Genomic DNA, 26,146 nt, shown 5'->3' on the forward strand with positions numbered 1-26,146 from the left:
TAAGTAAATAAATAAATAATAAGAATGACAACAAGCAACAAATGGCTTGTTCATCCAGGCGCGGGGCGGATACCTGTCATAACTGCTCTGGAGGCCAAGGCAGGAAGACAGCAGATTTGAGACTAGCTTGCATAACTTAGTAATACCCTGTTTCAGAATAGACTACAAAAGGTTTGGGCATGTAACTCAGACAAGGCTCTGGGTTTAATCCTTAGGATAACAGCAAAAAGATAAAAACAAAGATTGTACATCATTCATCCTAATACTTCTAAATCCAATAAGTTCTTCCTAGCTTTCTAAGTCCCTTCTCTGGTGCTGAGAAGCCTGGGTCCCCAATCATCATTGTATTTACTTGCGTCTCTGTCCCGCTGTGTAGGTGCCCTCTTAACAGTTGTGCATCTGCTGTGGGGATGATCTTCCAGCTGACACTTCCTCCCCAGTCCCTTTCCTCCTTTGCCGTGTGTGCTGAGCCTGATCTCTTTGGCTCTGCTATAGACTTTGTGCTCTCTGCTGTTCGTACCACTTGTAGACCCTTGTGTTTGTCAGGTGATGCTGAACACAGAGCGGCTGATCAAGCACGCAGTGCAGGAAAGGTTAGCAGTCACCGTGTGCATCAACAAAATCGACAGGCTGATCTTGGAGCTGAAGCTGCCTCCGACAGATGCTTATTACAAGCTGCGACACATTGTGGATGAGGTCAATGGACTAATAAGGTATAAGACCCTGCAGAGGCCCTGAGGGTTTCCTTCCTGTCTTTAGAAGAGTCTGGCTTTTATAAATCTTAAATTTTACCCTTGAAGTCTTCTGAGAGTAACTTTTTGGTGTGTGTAGATGAGTTTGTCCGACAGTACATGTCAGGTCTCTACAGGATTGACTCCAAGCCTAGTCTTACTAGCTCAGTGTCTTAACCAGAGTGCATTTTAACACATCTCTGGTTTGTTGTCAGTAGGATCTAAACAAGTCTCACCGTCACCACATACCAGCCGTGTTAAGTTGGGCAGAGTATATAAAGCTTTATTTGTTTGTTTGTTGATTTTATGTGTGTGAATGGATTGTGTGTATGTGTACCATGTAAATGCCTGATGCTTACAGAAGTCATAAGAAGGTGTTAGAGTCTCTAAAGGTACAGAGAGTTGAGAGCAGCCATGTAAGCACTGGGAATTGAGCCTAGGTTCTGTGCAGGAGGATAATGCTGCTCTACATTCTGAGGCATCTCTTCAGCCCCAAACACTCATTAGTTTATTTTATGTGTCTGGGTGTTTTGCCTGTGCACCATGTACATGTCTGAAGCCTACAAAGCCTCAGAAATTAAAGTGGAGAATAATAGAGGGTGACACTAAGGGTCAACCTGGTCTCTGTGGCTGTGTGCACCCACATACACAAAATACACACAAAAGAGTCGTTTGACTTAAATGCATAAGATGGTCATAGTGGTCCACACCTACAGTCCTGGCACTCAGAAGGCCTGGGCAGAATTGCCGTGAGTTTGAGGTTAACATGGGCTGCAGAATGAGACACTATCAGAAAACACAAAGTTTTTTTTGTCGGCAGGCTGGTTCCGTAGATAAGGGACTTGCACAAGCCTGTCTGTGTTCAATCCTTAGAGCCCAGCTAAAGATGGAGAGAGGGAACGATGCACAGAGTTGTTTTCTGACCACTCTCAAATTGGCATGTGTGCACACACCATACACCCACACAGTCAATAAATTAAATGAGTCAGTAAATTTTTTAAAAACGAAGTAAATGAAGAAGAATTGCCTATTGGGATATTAAAAAAAACAACAAAGTAGCTACTTGGTATCACTCACTTGGCATATGACACCTGACTACTGGGTGATCTTGGTGCAGTTGTCTTACTGTTAACACTGGCTGTGTAAATGAAAAAACTTTACTGTGTTTTCTGCATATATGTGCTTCATAAGAAGGTGAAAGATTGAGACTCAAATTGACGATTGTGGGCCCATGTTAGCAGTCTTGCTGTGGGGTGCTGGGACTCGATGGTGCCTGTAGAGCCCTGACAGGCCATCCTACTCCTTGAGCCCCTGAGCCCCTGCCTCAGCCTCCCAAATGTTGTGATTACAGGAATACACCTCCACTCCTGGCTTTCTGAATGGCGTTTAAGTTTAGGCCTGGGGTGTAGCTTTGTCACAGCACTTGTTTACTGTGTGCAGGGCCTGGTTTTGCATTCTTCAAAATAGTGAAATGAAAGTTTCAGCATGAGGCCAGGTGGTGGCACAGGCCTTTAATCCCAGCACTCAGAGGCAGAGGCAGAGGCAGGTGGATGTCTTCGAAGCCAGCCTGGTGTATAGACTGAGTTCTAGGACAGCTGGGGCTACACAGAGACAGGGTTCTGTCTCAAAAAGCCCAAAAGAGAGGCAGCAGAGAGAGTTTCAGCATAAAATTGTGAAATGAGGCCAAATAGAATCCAGAGAGTGACAGCAGAGAGAGAGGTGCTGCTCTGTCCCTCTCTCCTCAGTGTTGCTTTTATGTCCTGTCCTACCCACACACTCTCAGCCCTAGACAGGGCCTCTTATATCTTATAGCCCAGGCTATCCTGAAACTTCCTACATAGACAAGGATGACCTTGAACCAATCTTCCTGCCTCCCTTTCTTAGTGATGGGATAACAGGCTAAGCTGTCACATCCAGGATATGATGCAAGGGATCAGACCCAAGGCCTGGTACATGCTAGGCAAGCATTGCCGTCTCTCTATATGTCCCTTGGTATTGGATTGACACATCTCCCAGATGTATCACTCTGATCACATTAGATTAATTTGTGTTCCCAGGTCTTTCTCTCTATCCTTCAGGTTTCTTCTTAACTGTCCTGTGTGGTTGGTTAGCTTTTTCAAAACTGCAGAACATCGTGGTGGCTCTGGGAAGTGAGCTTGCTATTGTGAGTGAGGGAACAAGTCTATCATGTTGCTTTCTTGACTAGGCTCTTGGCAAATCTAAGAATCTTATGCCAGCATCTCCTGAGGATGGAGAATGAAGACAGTGACAGGGAGTTGTTGCCTTCCTCTTGGCAGCAAGTCAGTGATGCAACGCAGCCTGGCATCAGGGCTGCTGCGCAGGCTGGCACTGGCTCACAACAGTCTTTGTTTCAGCATGTATTCCACCGACGAGAACCTGATACTTTCTCCGCTCCTGGGCAACGTCTGCTTCTCCAGTTCCCAGTACAGCATCTGCTTCACACTGGGCTCCTTTGCCAAGATCTATGCTGACACCTTTGGTAAGCTCTTCCTGCTGCTGTCTTGCCTGCTTCCCTCTTCATGTGTCCTCTGTCCTGCTGAATGGCTTAGAAATTGGCTTCCAGTCACATTCCCTGCTTGGGGAGAGGCACTCCATTACCTCTTATTGTTGAATTTGAAGCTTCTTTTGAAAAGCCTCAGAATCTTTATTCAGACTGAGTTGTTTCTAGACAACTTTGTTTTGTTTTTAAGATAAAAAAGTTTTATGTTTGGTGTGCACACCTATGTGCACCAGCCATATGTATGTAGGTGCCCTCATTGGCATGAGATCCCTTGGAACTGGAATACAAGTGGGTGTGAGCCATCTTGTGTGGGTGCTGGCAACTCAATCCAGGTCCTCTGCAAGAGTAGTAATTTCTGTGCAACTGAGCCATCTTTCTACCCCTCTAAATAAAAACCGAGATTTTAAGTGATTAGGAAGAAGCCTAGTATTAAGGTGCAAGCTTTTAATTCAAACATTCAGAAGGAGAGGCAGGCAGATCTCTGTGAGTTTGAGGCCAGTCAGGGCTACACAGAGGTACCTTACTGAAAAAGAGCTCTCTTTAGACATAAACACACCTCCTAGAGAAACCATCTGTAGACAAGGAGATACATGTGCCCACAAAGCCTTTTCAGTTCTTTTCCAAGATGGATGGAGCTTTGACAGGATGGATCTTCTTGCTGTCTTCCCAAACATCTCTAGGCACTTGTAACTGTGATAGGCCTCATTGAGGACTCATATTGGATTGCAGTCAGCCTTTGCAAGCCTTGCTGGCAGTCCCTGGTGAATGAGTTCATGGATTCCTCGAGCTTGACACCGTATCCTGGGAGCAGTTTCCCACTTAGCAGGCTCTGGCTTCCATCTCTGTCTCACTGATGAACTCTCATCCCCATAGGGGCTGAGCATCGAGTCTCCTGTGTGTCAGTGTGAGATGCTGTAGAGGAGAACTGTTACCCTGATTTTAAAGCTGAAGAAACCGGCCCTTGGTAGACAGTAGCAAGCCACCTCAGTCCTGTCACCTGCCTGTTGTGGGTGCTGGCTGGTCTTGGTGCTTTTTTATTTTTTACTGTTTAGGTTGGTTTATTTGCTTTTTATTTTTATTTTTTATCCCTCCACCTGCCAGAGCCTAGAATTAAATTCAAAAGCTAGGCAAGCATTCTACTATAACCTGAAGATAGACCAGATAGATAGGTAGGTAGGTAGGTAGGTAGATAGATCGATCGATTGATCGATCGATCGATCGGTAGATAGATCAATAGATAGACAGACTCATTGTAAAAAAAAAATTAGGAAACCAAGCCTATGCTTTTTTTTTCCATAACCAATGTTATGGTTTTCTTATGGGTCCTGCCTTGATATTTACTGCTGTACATGAATGAGATATCATATATAAGGCTAGACAAATGGTTAAGCAGTTAAGAGCACTGGCTGGAACCTGGGACAATTCCTGGCACCCACATGACAATTGTAATTCCAGCTCCAGAGGATATAGTGCCCTCTTCTGCCTTCCTTGGGTACTGTGTGCACATGGTGCACACATATACATGCAGACAAACACATAAAAAGACATTTTTTAAAAAGATATTATATGCCGGGCGGTGGTGGCGCACGCCTTTAATCCCAGCACTTGGGAGGCAGAGGCAGGCGGATTTCTGAGTTCAACTCACTACAGAGTGAGTTCCAGGACAGCCAGGGCTACACAGAGAAACCCTGTCTCAAAAAACCAAAAAAAAAAAAAAAAAAAAAGATATTATATATAGTTACCTACATTCTCACTCCTTGTTGGAACAGTGACCGTGCTGTTCCAACCACATTCTTGCTGTTAAACATTTGTTTTCAGTTGTTTTTTAGTTGTAAACTATGAGGTGATGGGACTCAGTGGAACCCAAGGGTACCATGTGCTAACCATGCAAGAGGCACTGGGCTTTATTTATCCTTAGCACCTAAATAGATACATGGATGGCTGGATGGGCAGACGGACAGTGAGTCAAACAGAAATGAAAGAGCAGAGTTCTGAGAGAAGTCTGGGCTTCTCTGTCCTTTGTATTAGCATGAAAAGCAAAATCAAGGTTTCCAGAATTATAAGTTAGAGGTGCTTCAGGTTCTGTCTGTTTTTGTTTTGTTTCATTTTTGAGAGTTTTACTTTCTCCAGGTTGACCTAGTTCTAGTCTAGCTTCAAATTTCTCCCTCATCATAGCTTGATGAAATGGAGCAATTCCATATTTGCAGAAGACCCTGAACCTCGGGAGACATGGTTGCTCATCCTGTGGGCCCACCATTAGTGGAGAAGCAGCCATGGCTCTAGTGTCCTCCTGATATTGTCATAAAAAGCCATGTAGCACATGAGGAAGGGCCTCACTGAAGACAGCATTCAAGATCCTGGGCTCCTAGGCCTTCACTCTCCATATGTGATACAAACTACATTTTATTACACATAGTTGCTTACACATGGTCACAGAACTTCCTCCTAAGAGTGGGGACCCTGGAACCTGTTTGCACTATGCTGTCAGGTCAGCTTGTCCTCTTATGGGCAGTAGAGCAGCACAGGGCATGGTGAGTAAGAACCTCCTCCATGGGGGAGTCAGTCACATGCTGGTGAGCAGCATTGTAAGGTTCAGTGAAAGCTGGGTGCTGAGTAGCTGTCATTGTCAAGTATCAGTGACAAAAGCAGGGGAGGCAGGGGCCACTTCCTGTGACCTTCCAGTAGGACAGGCTACAGGAAAATGACAGGGCTTGCCGGGCAGATGATAGAGCCAAGCACTTGAAGGTTCCAGGATTAGAAGAGGGCAGGTGACAGCAGCATCATTATTCTCCTTGGCCTGTGCACACAACAGTAGAAAAGTTCCACTGGAAGCCACTGGCAGACCATTCTCAGTGGGATGGTGCACACCTGAAGTCCCAGCAGCCAAGGAAGGCAAGAGACGTGTGAGTCTGGGATCAGTTAAGCCACAAAAGCCACAAAAGAAGTTGAGTGTATATGTCATTGGTACAATGTTAGCATAACAAAACAGACAGATAATATTGGGGCCCTATGGAAGAGGGTTTGGGGTTCCAGGTACTTGTTTTCATTGGCATTTAGGATCTATTAAAGACGGCAGTGTTGTTTGCAGTGCTGATGAAAGATAGGGCATTAAGGAATGATTGACTGCCTGTTTGGGAATTTTGTCAATATTCAGAAGTAGGGTTGTGAATATGGTCTGTTGTTGTCTGGTGTTGGAAGAGAGGGATAGGGAGGACATTTTCTCATTCTTTGATTAACAATAATTAAGCCTTGAGTCACAGGTTCTTTGTTGCAGGTACTGAGGGTTTGTTTCTCTGGGAGACAGTCTTACCAGGTTTCCTAAGCTGACCTTAAACTTGGAATCCTCATGCCTCTTAAGTAGGATTGCAGACATGCATCATGTCTGTAATACAGTCTTCTGCACTCTAAGTTCAGACTGTGTCAATTGTCCTGCAGCTGTAAAGGGTGTGGCCGGGGGCAACAGTTCTCAGTGGAAGGAAAGTTTCAGTAACTGGTGGAGTAGGAAAGAAGGGGCAGGCATGGCACTCAGTTGGAAGAAAGAGTATATAGCATACAAGAGGCTGGGATTTGATACTGAATAAAGCTGGGCACGGTGGTACACACATAATCTTACTTGAGAGGCAGAAGGACCCAAGGTTCAAGGTCATCCTTGACTACATAGTGAGTTCAAGCCAGCCTGGGCTGAATGATACTCTTTTAAAAAACAAGCAAGCAATGTCTGGAGAATAGGAAGGAGAAGTAGGTATACAGCAACAAGAGAGAAAAATCTAGAAAGAAAATGGAGTTTTTGGGAAAGGGGCTACATTTCCTTATGCTGTCTGAGGTAAGAGAGGACAGCCTGATATCTGGATAGAATTATCTAGGAGGTTGTTGGTGTTCTCAGTTCTCTAGCTAAATGCTTCAGGAGCTCTGTGCTCAGGAGTTTTTGTTGTTTTGTAAGACTCAGTATTGAACCTTAGCTAGGAGCTCTGATGCTAGCTTATATTCCATCCCAGATTCAGAGGAGCAAGCAGTGGTTGCTTGCTTCAGTCTGATCAAATTCACAGAATTTGCTTTAGGCCAGTCCTGTCCTCCTTTGTGCCTATCAGAAGGGGATGTCTAGACCTTGGGAAGGAAGGTGCTAGAACTCTTCAGCTTTAAATCACTTGTAGCACCTAAAACAGAATTTTGAACGACACTGTCCCAGGCAGATTGTAATTGTGTGGCTTCTTGTATAGGTGACATTAATTACCAGGAATTTGCTAAAAGACTCTGGGGTGACATCTACTTCAATCCTAAGACGTAAGTAGCATGTGGGGCATCACTCTTGTGGACTAGTGATGTTTTCCCAGTAGCAATACTTGAGTTTCTGAGGCTAAAACATACTTTGTCTTACGAATGAACCACCATGCTTCTGCAACTCTGAATGCTTCGCATCTTGGGCTGTAGTGGGGGGAGAGGCTGTCTTCCCTGGGGTCTTCCAGGTCAGGGCAGGCACGTGGGACAGCTACACCAAGACTGCTCTCAGGAGTCAATTTGGAAACTGATCACACAGAGTCCTCTCTCTGCTTGGCTCTACTTGGACTCAGAATTTAAGCAATGTACCCTTGGGATAAGCCACATTCTCCCTCCTTGGTCACTCACAATACTTCCTTTTCTCTTTAGGAGAAAGTTCACAAAAAAGGCTCCAAGTAGCAGCTCACAGAGGAGCTTTGTGGAGTTCATCTTGGAGCCCCTCTATAAGATCCTGGCTCAGGTGAGTGTGGGCCACTGCTTCAAACCTGCTCAGTCATCGCTTCCTTGTTCTTACTTAGTGTTTGTTGGGCAAGGCTGTCTGTGTGGAGCGTGTGCATCTGTGCTCATGCACACACAGAGATTGATGTCTGCTGTCTTCTCTTTAGCACTCTACCTAGTTTTTTTAAGACAGGGTCATTCACTAAGTCTGGAGCTCACCACTTGACTGGATTGCTTGGCCAGTGAGCCTCTATGGCCCGTGTGTCTCCTCTCGGTGCTGAGATAGGACATGTCCACAAGCATTCCCAGCTCAGCCTCACCCACACAGCATGCACTAAACCATTTCCCCACCCCATCACCAATTGTTTATTAAAAACCTTTTGATACAGGTGTCACACACTTTTATCCCAATATTGAGGAAGCAGAGGCAGGCAGATCTGAGTTCAAGGCTAGCCCAATCTACATAGGAAGTTCTAGGACTGCCAGGGCTTCACAGAGAAACCCTGTCTCAAAAATTGCAAAACCTTTTGGAGGGCTAAAGAGACAACTTCGTGGTTAAGTACACTTGCTGATCTGAGGGCACCTGAGTTCACTTCCCAGCACTTCACAGTTGTGTGTGGCCACAGCCACACAATTATAATCTGCCTGGGACAGTGTAGTTCAAAATTCTGTAAGCACCTGTAATTCCTGGGTATATGGTGCCCTCTTCTGGTCTCCTTGGACATCTGCATGCATATGGTACACATACCCACCACACATAAAATTAAATTAAAATTTTAAAAAGTTTTGGAGGCTGCACATAGAGCTCAGTATGGTAGAGTACTTGTCTGTCACACACCAAGCCCTGGGTTCAGTTCTTAGCTCTACATAAAACTAAGTATGGGAGCACAAGCCTGTAATCCTAGTACTTAGGAATTAGAGACCTGAGGACCAGACTTTCATGGATATCCTTAACTACTTCGAGAGTTAGAGGCTAGCCTTGACTACTTGAGACCTTGCCTCAAAAATCAAAGGAGCTGGAGGGTTGGTTCAGCAGTTAAGAACACTCACTGCTGTTACAGAGAACTGAGTTGCGTTACACCACAGCAGGAGGTTCACAGTTGCTCATACTTCAGTTCCAGAGGATCTGATGCTCTTCTGGTTCTGTAGGCACCTAGATACATATGGTGTGCACATAAGTTCTCCAAGTCACACACAAATGCACAGAAATAAAAAATATACATGTAATGTTTAAGCCAAGTGTGGTAGTACATTCCTATAATTCTAGCACTTAGGGAAAAAATGGTGGCAGGAAGATGAAGAGTTCAAGGCCAGGGTAGGCCATGTGAAACTCTGTCTCCAAAAAACAGTGAAGTAAATTTGCTTGTTTGTTTGTTTGCTTGTTTGTTTGTTTTGGAGATGGTCTCATTATATAGCCATGGCTGGCTTGAAACTCACGGGAATCCATCTGTCTCTGCTTCCTGAGTGCTAGAATTAAAGGTATGTGTGTCATTACACCCAGCTAAGAAAGATGTTTATTATACTATTATCTATAACTGCATAGAAAGAAAGGTCTAGAAATAAGTTAAATGTTTATATCATTGGAAACCCGATTAAGTTAATCATGATGTATCTCATAAAATGAAGTATTTTGCAGTCACTAAAAGAATGCCTATTGCTGAGCGCTGTGGTGCACACCAGCGGTCAGTCCTGCCTGCTGGGGAGGCTGCACCCAAAGGGAGGTCACCAACTTAGACAGCAGTGAGAAGGCCCCGTGTCAAACAGCACTTGCTTATGTTGTGTTGTCTGTTTGACAGAATGGTTGTAACAGCTTCATCATGACCATTTCAGTTTGCACATGTGGTGTTTGTGAGGGTGAAAGGGTAGTAACGATGTAGTGGCCTGATTGTGAAGCCTGTTGTCTCTGGTGTCAGGATGCTGGAGCAAGAGGGTCAGAAGGTAAAGGCAAGCCTGGGTTACAGAGTCAGTTCAAAGATAGCCTGGGCAACTTAGTTGTTTAACACTGTCTCAAAACAAAAAGTAAAGACAGGGCTGCAAATAAGTTAAATGTTCATATTACTGAGATCCTGGTTGAGTGAATCATGGTGTGACTTTGAAGCCTTTGCCCCATGTGTGAGAGTCCCTAGAGTCAGTCCTCAGTGCCACACAAGAAAGGGTGGGAGGGATGGAGAGAAGAGAGGAGGGAATGAGTAAGGCTGTGGTTAAGCTTTTGTGAAGCTCCGAGTAGAGTGTAATGTTGTGTTTCAATGAATCAGTGCCAAGCTGTGAAGGTGCCAGTGTCCTTTCATGCAGACAAATAGACTATGCAGGCTGTTCCGTCAGTGGATACACACATACAGATGGGCACATGCACACACTGTGTGTGGCCATCCATCCAACAAAGACGAGAGCATAGCAGTAGAACAAAATAATGACTAGACTTTATCAGCAATAGAAAACACTTAGTATCTCATGTCAGACTGGAATGGATTAATAAAAGAAATTTATAGAATCTGCCACTGTAGAGACCTTAAGTCTGCAGAGGATGATTTAACTTAGCTCTGTACTGACAGGTGGCCTTTTTTGGTTCCTTCCAGTATAATGAATGAGCCTCTAAATCTGGGCAGTCTTTAGGTAGGATGGCTCAGACGCCAGGGGCAGCACTGAGAGTGTGTGGAGACCTGACCAGGTCAGCGCCACCCCTGTTTGGCTGAAGGCTAGGTAGAGTAGACTCCAAATCAGACTGTTGTTGCCCACAGCCCTCCCCGTAGAAGGCTCCTTGTAAGACTTGTCTTTGGCCCACCTCCGTATGAAATATGTCTCTAGGGCTGTCACTGCATAGCTGACCCAGTGCCTTCTGTGTGCACAGGTAGTGGGCGATGTGGACACCAGCCTGCCGAGGACCCTGGATGAACTTGGCATTCACCTCACCAAGGAAGAGTTAAAGCTGAACATCCGGCCCCTGCTCAGGCTGGTCTGCAAAAAGTTCTTTGGCGAGTTCACAGGTAATAAAATAGCTCAAGACCCTGGACGTTACCCTTCTTGGCTGACAAAGTGGTTTACGGCTGTAGTCCTGCAACTGGGCAGGTAGATCAGGAGTCCATAGGACACTGTGGGGCACATGATGCCTCATCTTGAAAAGCAACAAACATGGTGTCGTGTGTGCCCTCCGATGGGTAGTCTTGGAAGCTCCCTTCCTTGCAGGGGCAGCAGAGTCATGATAGTATTTAAACCAACATCAGGATTTTCCCAACGATTTTCTTTAGTTGTTTCTGTGTTGGGAAAAGGGAGTTAGATTTCCCCTGCAGGTGAAGCAGATGGTGGCAGGCCTTGGGCTCTGGTACATTTACTGGGGTCAGGCAGGAAAATGGTTCCCTAGGGTTATGTACTAGTCAGGAAGGTGCAGGTGAAGACTCAGGAGATACTTGGTTTTCTTCATCACTGTGATGACAAAATTTATTCAGCTTGTGCTTTGAGAGGGTACAGTTGATCATGAAGAGGAAAATGTGGTGGGATTCAAGATGGTGACAGTGGGCAACTGGCTCCTGACTTCTTCACAAACCAGGAAACAGCCTGAGCTAGACATAGAGCCAGGCTGGAACACAAAACCTGCCTCTAGCTAGGCCCACCTCCTGAAGGTTCTGCAGCCTCCTCAAACTGTACCTCCACCTGGGGAGCAAGTGTTCATGAGCCTGTGGGGATATGTCATATTCGGTCAACCCCTTTCCCTGTCCTGCTGAGCCCCATTCTTGTCTCGGTTATATAGACCCGAACTTATTTTTGTTGATTTGAAGACAGGGTCTCACTATCCAGCCTTGACTGGCCTGGAACTCACTATATAAACCAGGCTGTCCTGGAACTCACAGATCTGGCCGCCACTGCCTCATGAGTACTGACATCAAAGGTATACACCACCCACCTGGCAAGACCTGAGTTTTTATTCTGGCCTGCAGTTTTCAGAGGTATCCAGGCCAGCCTTCTATTTCTTCTGTGACTAATTCTCATCTGTAAATAAGAACAAGTGACCATAAATGGTGGCTCATCCCTTTGACCTCAGCACCTGATAACTCATACAGGTTTGTTATGAGTTCAAGATCAGCATGGGCTATGTAGCACTTCATAGGCAGCCTGGATTACAGAACAAGGCACTGTCTTTAAAATAGCTGTGACGCTGACAGTGGTGGCACACGCCTTTAATTCTAGCACTCGGATGGCAAAGAAAGGTGGATCTCTGTGAGTTCAAGGCTAGCCTAGTCTACAAATGGAGTTCCAGGATAGCCAGGGTTATATAGTAAGAACCTATCTCAAAAAGTGAGTAGTGGAAGACAAGGAAAGGCTCTTCTTAGCAGTCATTGATTCTAAGTCTGGTGGGAATCTGGTGTCTGAATCTTTAAATCTCATAATAACTCTCGACTGGCCTTCAGTCTGAAGATTCTGGACACTAGTCAAACAGATATGCTTGGTACTAGGATTGGGTCTCATTTGTACACCTCTGAGTTTGATCTCCAGACTGAAGAAGAAAAAGGTTTACCAATCCCACTGTCATAATGAGCAATCTCTCTCTCTCAAGGCATGTTAATGGGTTAGGGAAGCAGAGAAGCTTACTGAATGAAACATGTAGAGTTTCTCAGGGCAGGCTGCTCAGTTGAGAACTGTCCTAAGCAAATCTAAGGAGTGTGCAGATGGGAAACTTATCTGGCTGTCGTCAGAGTTCAGCATAAGCATGGATCTCAGTAGCCATAGGATGTTGTAGAGTCTAAAATTTTTGTGAGCTAGATTTTAAGGAATTGTGTCCCACTATGACCTGCATCTTAAACTTTCCTGACATCAGTCTAACTGCAAAAGTGTGTGTTTTCTCCTCATAGGAAATAGATTTCCCTCGAAGTGTTAGCTTCCAGGTTGAGTTGATGTGTTCCTTCTATCCGCTCACCCACTAAGAACGTGTACCAGTGGTATAGTAATGGCTTCCTCTTCTTCCTCCACAGGCTTTGTGGACATGTGTGTACAACACATTCCATCTCCAAAGGTGGGCGCCAAACCCAAGATTGAGCATACCTACACTGGTGGCGTGGACTCTGACCTTGGAGAGGCCATGAGTGACTGTGACCCAGATGTAAGGGAACATGCCCTTAGTGCTGCTTCTGTGTCCACATGGACGTGTTGCGAGCATATTGGTTTTTTGCTTGTCCCTCCCTGTAAGCAGAGTTAGTCCTGCAGTCAGAGTTTGGTGGTTGCCAGAAGTAGTGGGGAGACTTGAGTCCATTCCTGTGCTGAATCTGACCTGAGGATGCTATGGGGGCCAGGGGCTGTGATGAGAACAAGGCAAGGCTGAGGAAGGAGCAGGTGTGTGCCTGGAGGAGAGCAGAGAAGCACGGCAGCCTGGCTTTGCAGCTGCTGTCGGAAAGCATCAGTCTGGGCGCAACGTCTAGTAATATATATATATATTATTATATATTATTATTAGTTATAATATATATTATTAGTTTATTGTTATTATTAATATATTATTAATATAATATAATATATTATTAATATATAATATAATAACATAATGATATAATATGTAATAATATAATCTATTATTATTAATGTATTGTTAATATTAATTATAATATATTATTATATTATTAGTTATAATATATTAATATGATAATTAATTATATTAATTATTTTATTTATGTGTGTATATATATATATTAGATAGTATATATCACTGGTAGGATATACTTCAGTTTCCAGGTACCAAAAAGAAAAGATACACAGGCATCCCAGCTCTTTCTTAGGTAGCCATAAGCACCGAGTTCCATGTTCATGGGGAATTTAGAGCAAGGAGTCTTGTCAATGCTAGTCTGTGATCCTAAACCTTCTCTCCCCCAGAAAAAGAGGTTTTGGTTGGTTGTATGTGTGTCTGTGTGTTACATATATTTATTTGTATGTCTGTCTGTACAGGTGTCTGTACAGGTGGCATGCATGTGGAAGCCAAAGACAACCTTGTTGTTACTTTCCTTCCACTGTATGAGTCCCAGGGACCAAACCCAGATTGGCAGGCTTGGCCGCAAGCCTCTTGACCTGCTGAGGCCTGGACCCCTTCTTGTGTTTTGTGGCATAGGTTTCCGCCTTGCCTTAAGCTGGCCTTAATTCTCAGGAGTCCTCCTGCTTCAGACCCCTTCAAGCTAGCCTGTTCCATCAAGTCTGCCTCCGTCGTCTTATTTTTATTTCTGTTTCTGAATCTCCTGTTATCCCTCCATAGAGAGAGGGCAGTGCACCTGTTGTCCCTCCGTAGAGGGAGGGTGATGCACCTATTGTCCCTCTGTAGAGGGAGGGCAGTGCACCTGTTGTCCCTCTGTAGAGGGAGGGCAGTACACCTGTTGTCCCTCCGTGGGGGCGGGGGGAGTGCACCTGTTGTCCCTCTGTAGAGGGAGGGAAGGTAGAAGAGCATGGTTTGGAATTTTCCAGGAGTCACATCTTCCTTAATCAGCCTTTCTCCTCACAGCTCATGTCATTGCTGTCAAGGGAGGTGGTATCACCTTCACAGTGTCTGTGGTTAAAGCTATTTCCTGTCCCCTCTGCCAGGGTCCCCTGATGTGCCACACTACTAAGATGTACAGCACAGATGACGGAGTTCAGTTTCACGCCTTCGGCCGGGTGCTGAGTGGCACCATCCATGCTGGGCAGCCTGTGAAGGTGCTGGGAGAGAACTACACTCTGGAGGACGAGGAAGACTCCCAGATATGCACTGTGGGCCGCCTTTGGATCTCTGTCGCCAGGTACTGTGCTGCTGACCAGAACCTACAAGGTCACATGTAGCCTTCTATCCTGGGAGTGCCCCAAGGTGTTAGGAGGGGTCTTAGGAAACACAGCTACCTGGATGGTACAGTCCAGTCAGATGACCCCTCCTGGCAGATCTGTTGGCATCTGGTTCTTAAGGTTGCCAGGACTGAAAGGTAACGCAGTTGGAATGTCACTTTTGAGCCTTGGGTACCTGTGGTGAAGCCTTTTTAGGAAGATTTTACTTTTGCTTTTTTTCTTCTTTTTAACGTGCTTGAGTATTTTGCATGCATGTATGTCTGTGCACCACATGCATGTTTGGTGTCCAAGGAGACTACAAGAAGGCTTTGGATCCCCTGGAACAGGAAACACAGACAGTTGTGAGCCTCCATGTAGGTGCTGGGAATCAAACTCGGGTCCTCTGCAAGAGCTCTTAACTTCTGGACCATCGCCTCTCCTCTTCCCCGGTTTCAGCTCCTCTGAGCCTCTTTCCTTGTTGCTTCATGTTTCTGCTGTTTGCAGACCTGCGCTGCCTGGTCTGTGACTAAGGTTATGCTGAGCCCCTGGCGAATCCCAGTCTGCTGAATCAGACTTGGGCCTCTGGGCTGTTTTTCATCTCTGGTCATGAGTAGAACCAGAGCCGTTCTGTCAGCAGTGTGGCTGCTGGGCCTCAGTGACGCCCTTCCTCCTCCAAAGCCACGCTTTGCTTTAGAAGGCTGGAGAAGGTGAAGAGCTCAGAGATCGAAGTATCTGTGTTTTAGTGTCCCCTTATGTTAGAGAAATCTTAGGCAACAGATACTTTTTATTTTTGTTTTGTGATACATGGTCTCTCTATATAGCTCTGGCTATCCTGGAACTCACTCTGTAGACCAGGTTGGCCCCTATCACATGGGGGTTCACAGGCTTTTTACCAGAAGTTTCCACATGGAGTTAGGCTTTCCTGTTGCCTCTTCATCCGCTATTACATGCTTCCATTGCACTCGCCTCATGTGTGCGTATGTGATTGTTGATCACACCTCTCTCCTGCTGGAATTGCTCTGTGTAACTCACCTCTGCTCCTGGCGCTGTGCCCAGCATGTAGCAGATGCTTGGTACGTTGTTACAGAGTAAATCTCTGACTCAGTTCTTGCTTATTTATTGGATATTACTCTAGGTACCACATTGAGGTGAATCGTGTTCCTGCTGGCAACTGGGTTCTAATTGAAGGTGTTGATCAGCCGATCGTGAAGACAGCAACCATAACTGAACCCCGAGGCAATGAGGAGGTAATGTTTTGAAGGGGCACACTAAGCTAGAGAGGCACAAGGAACCATGGGCATGTGAACAAACAAGCTTTGAAGTTCAAAAGGTCCTAATCCAGAGCCACTGCTGCTTCTTGGCTCGGCCCTAGCATGTTCCCTCCCTCACCTGGTGAGTTCTCCTGGATACTAGGAGTTAGGAGTGCCTCTTGTTCTTGCCCAGTGCTCTGCCAAAATGCCTGAAGCAAATGGTCCTTTAAATCGGACTCCGCTGTACCATGGTTCTTGGTTGGGGAGTCAAGATTTCTGTTTTCCCTTAGGCCTGTGCCTTTTTGCCTACCCCTTAGGCCCTCCCTCACTCCTCTGTTCTTTGGCTCTCAGGCTCAGATTTTCCGACCCTTGAAATTCAATACCACATCTGTTATCAAGATTGCTGTGGAGCCAGTTAACCCCTCAGAGCTGCCCAAAATGCTTGACGGCCTGCGCAAGGTCAACAAGAGCTACCCGTCTCTCACCACCAAGGTATGTCCAAGGCCGCCAAGCCCTACACTCCCCGCTAACTGCCCTGTGCTGGCATTCCACGACATTCAGGAGGTGTTCCTGGTTCATGAGCAGTCCCACCTGTTACCATTTGAGGGCAGACAGAACTGGAATGTGCACCTTTGTTTTCTCAGATGACTTTACATAGCCATCCATATTCTTCAATAGGTACACGGTTTGAATTGGTTTTCCAGAGAAATGAGCAACAGGCATGGTGGTAGACACCTGTGATCCCAGCATTTGGGAGGTTGAGTCAGGAGAATCCAAAGCTCAGGATCAACTCTGCTACGTAGTTAGGAGGCCATTATGGGTTACAAATGGGGCTGGAGAGATGGCTCAGCAGTTAAGAACTGTTGTTCCAGAGGACCCTGGTTCAATTCCCAACACCGGGGGCTGCTCTAACTCCAGTTCCAGGGGATCTGAACTGCTCTCTGCTGGCTCCACAGGTGCCAGGCATGTATGTGGTGCACAGAAATAAATGCAGGCAAAACACCCATACACATAAAGCAATAGAAAAGACAAACGGGGCTGGAGAGGTGCCTCAGAGGTTAAGAGCACTAACTGCCCTTCCAGAAGTCCTGAGTTCAATTCTCAGCAACCACATGGTGGCTCACAACCAAAGCCCTTTTTTGGTGTGTGTGAAGAGATCAGTAGTATACTCATATAAATAAATAAATCTTTAAAAAGAAAAACAGTAGGATTTGAAAGAGGAATACATAAGAGTTCTGGTTAGAGAGACTTGGGCCTAGCGTTTGGCCTCCACTGTTCTTTAGATTAGTGGAAAAAGAAGAGAAAAGAAGCAGAAGCGACTGAGTGTCACAGACTCGTGAGCCTGCCACCAAGCCATTTCTGAGTAGCCAGAGGGAGAGTTAGAGGGCTAGCGTGAGTGTGTGGCTGTAAGGATAGGGCTGGCCAAGGTAGGAGTCCACTCAATAATGCTGTGCTAAATGTAGGTCCTGTTGTCTTGGGGACCTACTGGTTAGGGCAGTATTGTCCTCTAAGTTCTTACATTGGGGACAGACTATTATTGTGTAGTACAGTATTGGTTGGCCTAGAATTAGCTCTGTAAATCAAGTTGACCTCAAGCTCTGGGTGAATCTCCTGCCTCTGCCACATGAAGCTGAATTATAAGCTCTCTTAGGTAGGTTTTCTTTTGCTGTAACAAAATACCATGATCAGAAAGCAAGTTGGGGAGGAAAGGGTTTATTCGCCTTACACCTCCACAGTGCTGTTCAGCACCAAAGGAAGTCAGGGCAGGAACCTGGAGACAAGGGCAAATGCAGAGGCCATGGAGGGGTGTTGCTTACTGGCTTGCTCCTCATGCTCAACCTTCCTTACTGAAACTTGGACCATCAAGCCCAGGGTTGGCACCACCCACAATGGGCGGAGCCCTCCCCCATTAATTGCTAATTGAGAAAATGCCTTACAGCTGGATCTCATGAGGCATTTCCTTTAACTGAGAATCCTTTCTCTCTGACTACTCTAGCTGGTGTCAAGTTGACAAACAAAAGCAGCCAGAACACAGGCACACCACCACACTAAGCTTTTGTGGGGTGGGAGGTGAGGTGTGGGATGTAGAATGTGCTGAGGATTGAACCCAAGGTCTCGGTCCTGCAGAGGAAATGCTTGAGCACGGAACCAGCTCTTACCCTCCCCAGCTGAGGTAGTCACTGCTTCTGATAATGAGCTGTGGAACCTTCATCTCTGGTGCCTTGAGTTTTGTTCACATCTGCTGTGACCGGGACAGCTGACTGCTGGGCTGCTGTTTCAGGTGGAAGAGTCTGGCGAGCATGTGATCCTGGGCACTGGGGAGCTCTACCTGGACTGCGTGATGCATGACCTTCGGAAGATGTACTCGGAGATCGACATCAAGGTGCCCCTTCCCTTAGCCTGGCTGCCAGCTCCAGAGGAATAGCCTGAGTGGGCAAACCCTTAACCCTTCTGGACAGCCACTAGAGACCCTTCTGTGAAAAGTGCTTTCGGTGCTCTTCATCAGGGAAGGTTCTAGAGATGGGCTTGCCTGACTCACTGAATCATTTTCAGTGTCATATTTAAAGTCAGGGCTCCCAAGCCACAGTTATTCTTGTCCTACATTAGGAAAAGAACCTGGTAATTGGCTCAGAGTGGATGGTGTCACCAAGAGTGGGAGCTGGCTCTCAGGCTCGTCACCAAGTCCTGACCAAGCACCATGCATGGTGTGACATTGTCTCCACGGTCCTGCATTACAGAGCAGCCACCCTCTTAGACTCCTATACTTTTGGGGCTGTGGCTTGAGGACGGAGCAGTTGCAGTTTCTCCAGCACTCTTGTTGTCGTACCCCGAGGGGTTCTCAGTGAGGGGCAGGTGGTGGAAGCTTTCTTGGAAGACCGTAATTAAAGCCCTAGTTTTAGAGCCTAGAGCCCCCACTTACTCCTGACTCTGCTCCTGGGCTCCTTGGTGGTGGTGTGGACAGCTCTCTGGCCTATGGCTGCAGAACTGCATAGGATGCTCTAACAGACAGAACAGGGATGCTTCAGAATTCCTCAGGAGAACTTTGTCCTACCAACAAAACTGATTTTTACCTGAATTTTTTTCATTGCCTAGGTGGCTGACCCAGTTGTGACGTTTTGTGAGACAGTGGTAGAAACATCCTCTCTCAAATGCTTTGCTGAAACACCCAATAAGAAGTAAGCAGGAGGTGGGGCTACAGAGAGCAGTAGGGTACAAATACAGTGATGTGTGTCGGGGAAATGGCACAAAGAAACCTATTGTTTTGTGCACAGTCTGCCCTGGAACTCATATGTCTATCTCACAAAAGGGGTAGATGGGTTGAGTGTATGTAGAAAGGAAGACACCCAGCATCAGCCTGCACATGTAAATACACGCACTCGTGTACACACACACTCAAAGGAAGAAGCTGGGTGTGGCAGCACACACCTGTAATTTCAATACCTGGGAGATAGAGGCATGAGGATCAGGAGTTCTAGGCCAGCCTCAGCCACATAACAAGTTTGAGTGCCTGTGAGATTCTTTACTTAAAAAAAAAGTCAGACATGGTGGTACATGCACTCACTGTCCCATCACTTAAGAGGCATTTAGCTAGATTTCTGTATTAAGAGTTCCAGGGTCAGGGCTACATAGTGAGCTCCTGTCTTAAAAAAAAACAAAAAACAGAAACAAAAATCAGGCTTGGTGCCAGGCAGTGGTGGCACATGCCTTTAATCCCAGCACTTGGGAGGCAGAGGTAGGTGGATTTCTGAGTTTGAGGCTAGCCTGGTCTACAGAGTGAGTTCCAGGACAGCCAGGACTACACAGAGAAACCCTGTCTCGAAAAACCAAAAAAAAAAAAAAAAAAAAAAAAAATGCAAGTGAGGTAACTCATACACCCCACAGAAATGGAAGAAGACAAGGCACCCTTTCCTGCCCTGGCTCCAACAGTCCATTTCTCTGGCCGTCTCAGCAGTCAGTGCTGTTGGCCCTGCTCATTCTGTGTCCCCTGCTTGTCCACGACCATCTCACTGCTCCTGTCCTTTCTGACCAGGAACAAGATCACCATGATAGCTGAGCCTCTGGAGAAGGGCCTTGCTGAGGACATAGAGAATGAGGTGGTCCAGATCACCTGGAACAGGTTGGAAGAGAGCTCACACTACGGCCTCTTTGACTGGTCTCCTGACACCATCCTCCTTCCCTGTTGTCTTGGCCATGGTGTGGGTGGAGTGGGTTACTGTCTTACAGAAAGGCAGGAGATGTGGCCCCAGGATTCTCCTTCTCTTTCCTCCAGAAAGAAGCTGGGAGAGTTCTTCCAGACAAAGTACGACTGGGATCTGCTGGCTGCCCGTTCCATCTGGGCCTTTGGTCCTGATGCTACAGGCCCCAACATCCTAGTGGATGATACGTTGCCTTCAGAGGTAAACGGATAGGATGCCTGTGGCAAAGTGTTATCGCTAGATGAAGAAACTGCAGTGCCTTCTTCCCTGTTGAAAGATGGGTTTTCATAGCTGCACATTCCCCTCCTAACACTCCCTGCTGCTGCCAGTAGCCTGCTAAGGAGACCTAATGTTTCTGTGCAGGTAGACAAGGCCCTTCTCGGCTCAGTGAAGGACAGCATTGTTCAAGGTTTCCAGTGGGGAACCAGGGAAGGACCCCTCTGTGATGAATGTGAGTCCACTTTCAACCCCCAGCTCCATTCCCCAGGACCCTGCACCTAGCCACAGGAGGCGATGACACAGGGATGTGCTTCCCGCCTTTCAGACCCAGCAGGAAAGGAGTATACTGAGCTATCCCGAGTCTTGGGCCAGTGTCCCCCCTACTCCTTCCCCATCACCGAAATGAAGGCATCTCTAGATTGACCTTGACCTTAATTTCTGGGTAGAGCCCATCTTTGGGCATGTTGAAGACAGATAACATGAGGGTGATCAGGTTGGAGTGATTTATTGATGCAGAATAGTTCCTGTGGGACCAAATACAATTTCTGGAACACAGTCTATGTCCAGAAAAAAGTTATTCAGGACCAACACATAAGCGGAAAAATGTTCCATGTGTCACAGTGCAGCCTGAAGCAAATGCTAAGGAATGTAAAACTACTGACTGTTTGCTACTGGCCTTGCTGATGTGGATGTGAGATTTGTATCGTATCCTTGGGTGGCTGCAATATGGCCTTGGTGCTGCAGATTACCCTGCTGCTCTACCATGCCCCTGTGACTAGCCCCAGCTCCTCCATCTCCTTTTCAGTGATTCGGAATGTCAAGTTTAAGATCCTGGATGCGGTGGTTGCCCAGGAACCCCTCCACCGGGGCGGAGGTCAGATCATCCCCACAGCCAGGAGGGTAGTGTACTCTGCCTTCCTCATGGTAAGTGGAGTTGGAGGGACTGTTGTGGTTCCCTGAACAGAAAATTATATGCAGGCCGAGGTAGAGGCCACAGAAGGATCCAGAGGTCTGAAGAACCTGTACGTTCTCGCTCTTAGCCATCCCTGAACTGAGCCCTTTGTTCTGTTGCAGGCCACTCCCCGTCTGATGGAGCCTTACTACTTTGTGGAAGTCCAGGCTCCTGCCGATTGTGTGTCTGCTGTTTACACCGTCCTGGCCAGGCGCAGGTGAGCAGCCTGTTGTTGGGGAGGATTCTGGGAGCAAGAAGCCCCCTGGCTGCTAGGGAGGGGGGAGAGAGGGTAGCCCCAGCCATTGTTCTCCCCACCTTTCCACTTCAGCAGACTGCGGACCTCATACCCATTGAAGTAGAACTGAGGCACTCCTACCTCTACCACAGGCAGTGGCTACAGTTTCCTTCTTGCTGCCATGCCTCCCCACCCCCCAATTCCTGGGAGAAGTGTGGAAGTAAGGCAGTGATGGGGTTGTCATCGGGTCCCAGCTCTTCAGTGTCCCCGCTCTTGCCTCCTCCCACAGGTGGCTGCTCCTGTGGCTTCTGCTAAGAGCCCCAAGCCCATTCCCTCTGTAGAGCGTCTTCCATTACGTTTTACTTGATGGTAGCTGGGCTAGGATACACAGAGAAGGGCAGAAGTCAGATTGCCCCTTGCCTTTGGGTCTGTATAGAACTCAGGCCTTGGCTTTTGTCTTTCTCAGGGGTCATGTGACTCAAGATGCACCCATCCCAGGCTCCCCTCTCTATACCATCAAAGCGTTCATCCCAGCCATTGACTCATTCGGCTTTGAGACTGATCTCCGAACTCATACTCAGGGGCAGGCCTTTTCCCTGTCTGTCTTCCACCATTGGCAGGTGAGGAAACCTGGCTACCCTGGCCTCCCACTTCGGTAGACTTCCTCCTTTCATCCAGTTCCCCTTCTGTCCAGGATGTTCTACAATCCTGGAGAAGTTCTGCTTCTGGCTCTGAATCCACCAGGAAGCTGCCTCATCCACCTGAAACCTCTTTGCCTTCCAGATTGTCCCTGGTGACCCTCTGGACAAGAGCATTGTTATCCGCCCACTGGAGCCACAGCCAGCTCCCCACCTGGCTCGGGAGTTCATGATCAAAACCCGTCGTAGGAAGGTATGTGTTCTTTAAACCATCGCCATCTCTCCGCCCCCAAGATCTCCACAGGAGTTGTGTGTCTTCTTCCTCTTGGAGGAAAGATCAGTCTCTGCATACCTCAGATAAGCAGACCTAGGGCCCAAAGGGAACAGAGGAGCTGTAGCAGCACCCTAAAGGCACAGGTCCTCATGCAGGCCTTCCTAGCCTTCCTCCCCTGAAGCACAGCTTCTGGATGGCCCTGGGGCTTCCCCTACTTTCTGGCTGTGCTCCACAGGGTCTGAGTGAAGATGTGAGCATCAGCAAGTTCTTCGACGATCCTATGTTGCTGGAGCTCGCCAAACAGGATGTTGTGCTCAACTACCCCATGTGAGTGCAGGGCTGTGCCGCTCCAGACTCAAGCCGAGACCTGCGCACTGGGCCTTCATGCTCTGAGCATCTGGGAACTGCTACGGGGCCGTCTGAACAACCCAGAAACCTCCATCCCAATAAGGAAGGGTCATCTGGCCTTCTGGTTCCTTCTGTGGCCTCTGTCTGGCCCCATTCCCAAGGAACAGAAAGGAGCTTGAGCCCAGAGAAGAATGAGAACAAGATGAAAATGTTTAACCCTAAGGGGCCTGTCTTCAGGATTTACATGGAATTTTATTTTTTACAAGTTCAACCTTAGCCACAGTTTGTAAATGAACAGAACATTCTGACCTCTGCCTTGGTTTGCTGCTTTTGTCCACCCCCACCCTGTCTAATCCGAGCACTTACATTCTGGGGATGTGATTTCCCATGAGACGTTACTGCCTCTGCTCCCAGCTGCAGCTGCCTTCCTAACTGGGTCCCTAGGGGAGCAGCCCATGTGGAAGGAATGCCTGTATCTGTTCAGTGTTCCCATGAGTCTCAGGGCCCCTTCCCTGCCCCTGCCTTCCCCTTCCCATTCCAGGCTGCTTCTGCCTGAAGTGGTATAGGAGTTTTGGGACCCTGGGAACTGAGGTCTGTTCTCCTAGGAGACAGACAGTTGTACCCAGAGTCCTTTGGTTCCCACCCCACTGTACTGGGCCCTCCCTCCAGCCACCAGTTCCCTGTCCTGCTCAGGAGTAAGGCATTTCACTTTCCTCAACAAAGCTTTATTAGGCACATACAGGCAGCCGGGGGGGACTGGCCATCCTGCCGTCTCAGGAGTCCTACTTCTCAGCATCCTCTGACACCCTCTTGATGTAGTCTCTGTACATTGTATACATGGCACCTGCATGAAGAAGAAAAAGCGCCACTTGGCCTCTGATCCATCAAGGGGTCCCAGGGCTCTGTTTCTGCCTTTCTCTTGAGACCCAGGTCTCCTGCTCCTCTTTCTGCCCCAGGTCCCAACAGTTGCTCCAAACATCCAGGCACACAGCCCACTAGGGGAGCAACTCTGATGGTTCATGAGCCCTTTGATGTCTGCTCCTCACAAAGTGGCCTGCTGAGTGGAATAGCCAGAGGGAGTTGTTATATATGGGGAAACTGAGGCCCAGTGAAAGGGACTAGCCCACAGTCATGGCTCGAAAGTAACTGCTGCTTCTCCCAGGTTCTCATCTCTGGGGAACATGCATGAGGCAGGTTGTCTTCATACTGTCCCATGGCCCAGCAACAGTGGCCAATGGGGAACCCTGAAAAAGGCCTCAGCCTTGGGACTCATCAAGGAAGTGATGTGAATACTTCCTAGTTTGTGAAGCAGGGACTTAAGCCATGGACCAGTTAACCAGGGACAGTCTACTTTGTCCCTTCTCTCCCTCTGATCCCCACCATGCTGCTTACCCAGCATGATGGCCCCCACAGCACACGCCTGTGCTGCCACTCTGGTGTGAATCAGATGGATGGACAGCTTGGTGGAACCCCGAGCCTTCAGCCTGTAAATCCTGTATGCTGCTATCACCAGGCAGCCTGCTACACCTGTGGGCAGAGAATGAGCTCACTGGGCCTGTGTCCAGGTCCAAAGTCCTTTGTCTCCCCTCTGGGCAATGCAGGTTGGGCACCAGGCGCCAAGTAGGTTCATGCATCTGGTATTGGGATACTCAGTTTCCTCTCAATGGTATTTTTAAAGTGCCTGTGACCCTCATGATGCCCCTTCCCTATATGCTGGTAGTTTGTTGTCATGACTACACTGCCACCTGAGCTTTTTCACCCGCTCCTGGCTTCAGCTTTTTGTATAGGTTTTCATATTCTTCTAGAGCCTGGAAGGAAAACCGAGGCAATCCAAGATTGCAATAAAGACCCCTATCCTGAGGCTGCTGTTAGCACCCTGTTTCCTGATGCCACCACTATCCATCCAGACTGATTTCATTGTGCAGACATTCCTTGTGTAGTGGGTGGACCACTTGAGTTCTCTGACCATTGCCTCATTCTTTAAAAGGACCAAGAGATGACATAAAGTCCCAGAGAGGAGGCATCTGCCCCACCCTGTTCTTCCCGTACTTACCTATAGGCACCAGTGGAGACTCCCTGGTCTTCCTTAGGAACTTCTCGGACAGGTTGTCCTCACCCTCGGGTGGCACCCACCAGCCCTTGTTAGCAGACATGATCCTGGATCCAGATGTTAACAGCTGTGTGCCTAAGCTTTAGCCCAGCTCTAGAAGGTAGCCCACAGTAAGGACTCTGATTCTTAGTCTTCAGGGGAGAAGATGATTACTTGCCAGGTCCTTACCATGCCCAACACAACCCGCACTAGAAAAGATGCCCCTCTGGGTGTTCTTTCTCAGGAGTTTGGGCTGCTTGTGGCTACTTTCCTCTGGCCTTAACATCTGCCTCTTCTCTAGTTCATCTGACTTCACTGTTCCGCTAGCTTCCTGCTCCCTGTTTGCATCCCAATGGGTGTGATCCTCTGGCCAAGAAAAACAGCTGGAAAGACCCAGAGTAGACTGGAACAGTCTTTGAATCTTGGGGCCCTCTTGGTCATGGATCTGTTGACAGTTGTTCCTAAGGGAGCTACAGAGCAGGATCTGGTTTTAGGGACCCCGACCTGTTCCAGACAGACGCAACACTGGTTAACCAGACCACTAGAGCAGGTGTAAATGGCAAGGCATTGATACATTTTGCACCTAAGACCAAAGGAACAAATTCTGGTCCTCAGACTGTTTGCCAACCTCCTTCCTGATCTCCTTGTGAAGCCCTAATGTCTGTTCTGATCACAGCAGGAGTCCCAGTCCTCAGAGGAGGGGTTCAGTAGGATGCCCTCTGAGTCAAATCCCAAGACAAAGACTGCTTGAGCCAGCTCCTCCTGGTAGCCCCTTAGTTTTCAGCATGCCCATGCTTACCGTACTCGAGAGATGGCAAGAAAGTGGAGACTGAACAGCCAGACCAAGGTTCAGCGTCTGCTGCTTTGAGTCAGTAAAAAGCCAATGCCAGAGTTGTCACTATGGGGTCAGGGGAGCAGTGCCTTTGAAGTTATGACAGCAGGAAGGAGAGAACAGCATCAGTCTTAAACGCGTGTGTGCACACACACACACACACGCACACGCACACGCACACGCACACTGAGCTCCAGAGGTAGCAAAATAAGGATAGACCTGATAGAGGAGAGACCTTAACTGCTCTAAGTCTGTTGGTGCACATGTGAACACTGCTGTGGAGAACTAGAGAAGCAAAGATGGACAGGCCGCTGGGTCCTCCCCAAAGTTAAACTTTCAAATACTCTTATGAGTAATGTGGAGTGTAAGATGCTTCAGTTGTA

The 26,146-nt window shown here is 47.5% G+C and overlaps 2 protein-coding genes across 3 annotated transcripts in view; one reads left to right on the plus strand and one right to left on the minus strand.

Annotated features, from left to right (window-relative positions):
* Positions 1-23,150, plus strand: part of Eftud2 (elongation factor Tu GTP binding domain containing 2) — a 40,060-nt gene extending 16,910 nt beyond the window's left edge. For both annotated transcript variants that reach the window (XM_034505475.2, XM_076935707.1), the window contains 19 exons: positions 547-713; positions 3,107-3,231; positions 7,470-7,533; positions 7,897-7,987; positions 10,814-10,949; positions 12,930-13,057; positions 14,518-14,711; positions 15,866-15,977; positions 16,332-16,472; positions 18,262-18,363; positions 19,074-19,156; positions 20,011-20,097; positions 20,251-20,377; positions 20,540-20,627; positions 21,201-21,319; positions 21,470-21,564; positions 22,049-22,202; positions 22,366-22,473; positions 22,730-23,150. In XM_034505475.2, the coding sequence (XP_034361366.1) occupies positions 547-713; positions 3,107-3,231; positions 7,470-7,533; positions 7,897-7,987; positions 10,814-10,949; positions 12,930-13,057; positions 14,518-14,711; positions 15,866-15,977; positions 16,332-16,472; positions 18,262-18,363; positions 19,074-19,156; positions 20,011-20,097; positions 20,251-20,377; positions 20,540-20,627; positions 21,201-21,319; positions 21,470-21,564; positions 22,049-22,202; positions 22,366-22,473; positions 22,730-22,825 (2,217 nt within the window). In that variant the 3' untranslated portion in view covers positions 22,826-23,150. The remainder of the gene's footprint in view (positions 1-546; positions 714-3,106; positions 3,232-7,469; positions 7,534-7,896; positions 7,988-10,813; positions 10,950-12,929; positions 13,058-14,517; positions 14,712-15,865; positions 15,978-16,331; positions 16,473-18,261; positions 18,364-19,073; positions 19,157-20,010; positions 20,098-20,250; positions 20,378-20,539; positions 20,628-21,200; positions 21,320-21,469; positions 21,565-22,048; positions 22,203-22,365; positions 22,474-22,729) is intronic.
* Positions 23,151-23,550: 400 nt separating this feature from the next.
* Positions 23,551-25,814, minus strand: Higd1b (HIG1 hypoxia inducible domain family member 1B). The gene is made up of 4 exons (XM_034507177.3): positions 25,731-25,814; positions 24,896-25,045; positions 24,235-24,369; positions 23,551-23,686 (listed from the first exon to the last, which is right to left on the minus strand). The coding sequence occupies exons 2-4, from the start codon at positions 24,993-24,995 to the stop codon at positions 23,625-23,627; spliced, it is 297 nt and encodes a 98-aa protein (XP_034363068.1). The 5' UTR covers positions 24,996-25,045; positions 25,731-25,814; the 3' UTR covers positions 23,551-23,624.
* Positions 25,815-26,146: the final 332 nt, after the last annotated feature.

The sequence above is a fragment of the Arvicanthis niloticus genome, chromosome 6 (genome assembly GCF_011762505.2).
Source record: "Arvicanthis niloticus isolate mArvNil1 chromosome 6, mArvNil1.pat.X, whole genome shotgun sequence".
Classification (NCBI taxonomy): Eukaryota; Metazoa; Chordata; class Mammalia; order Rodentia; family Muridae; genus Arvicanthis; species Arvicanthis niloticus.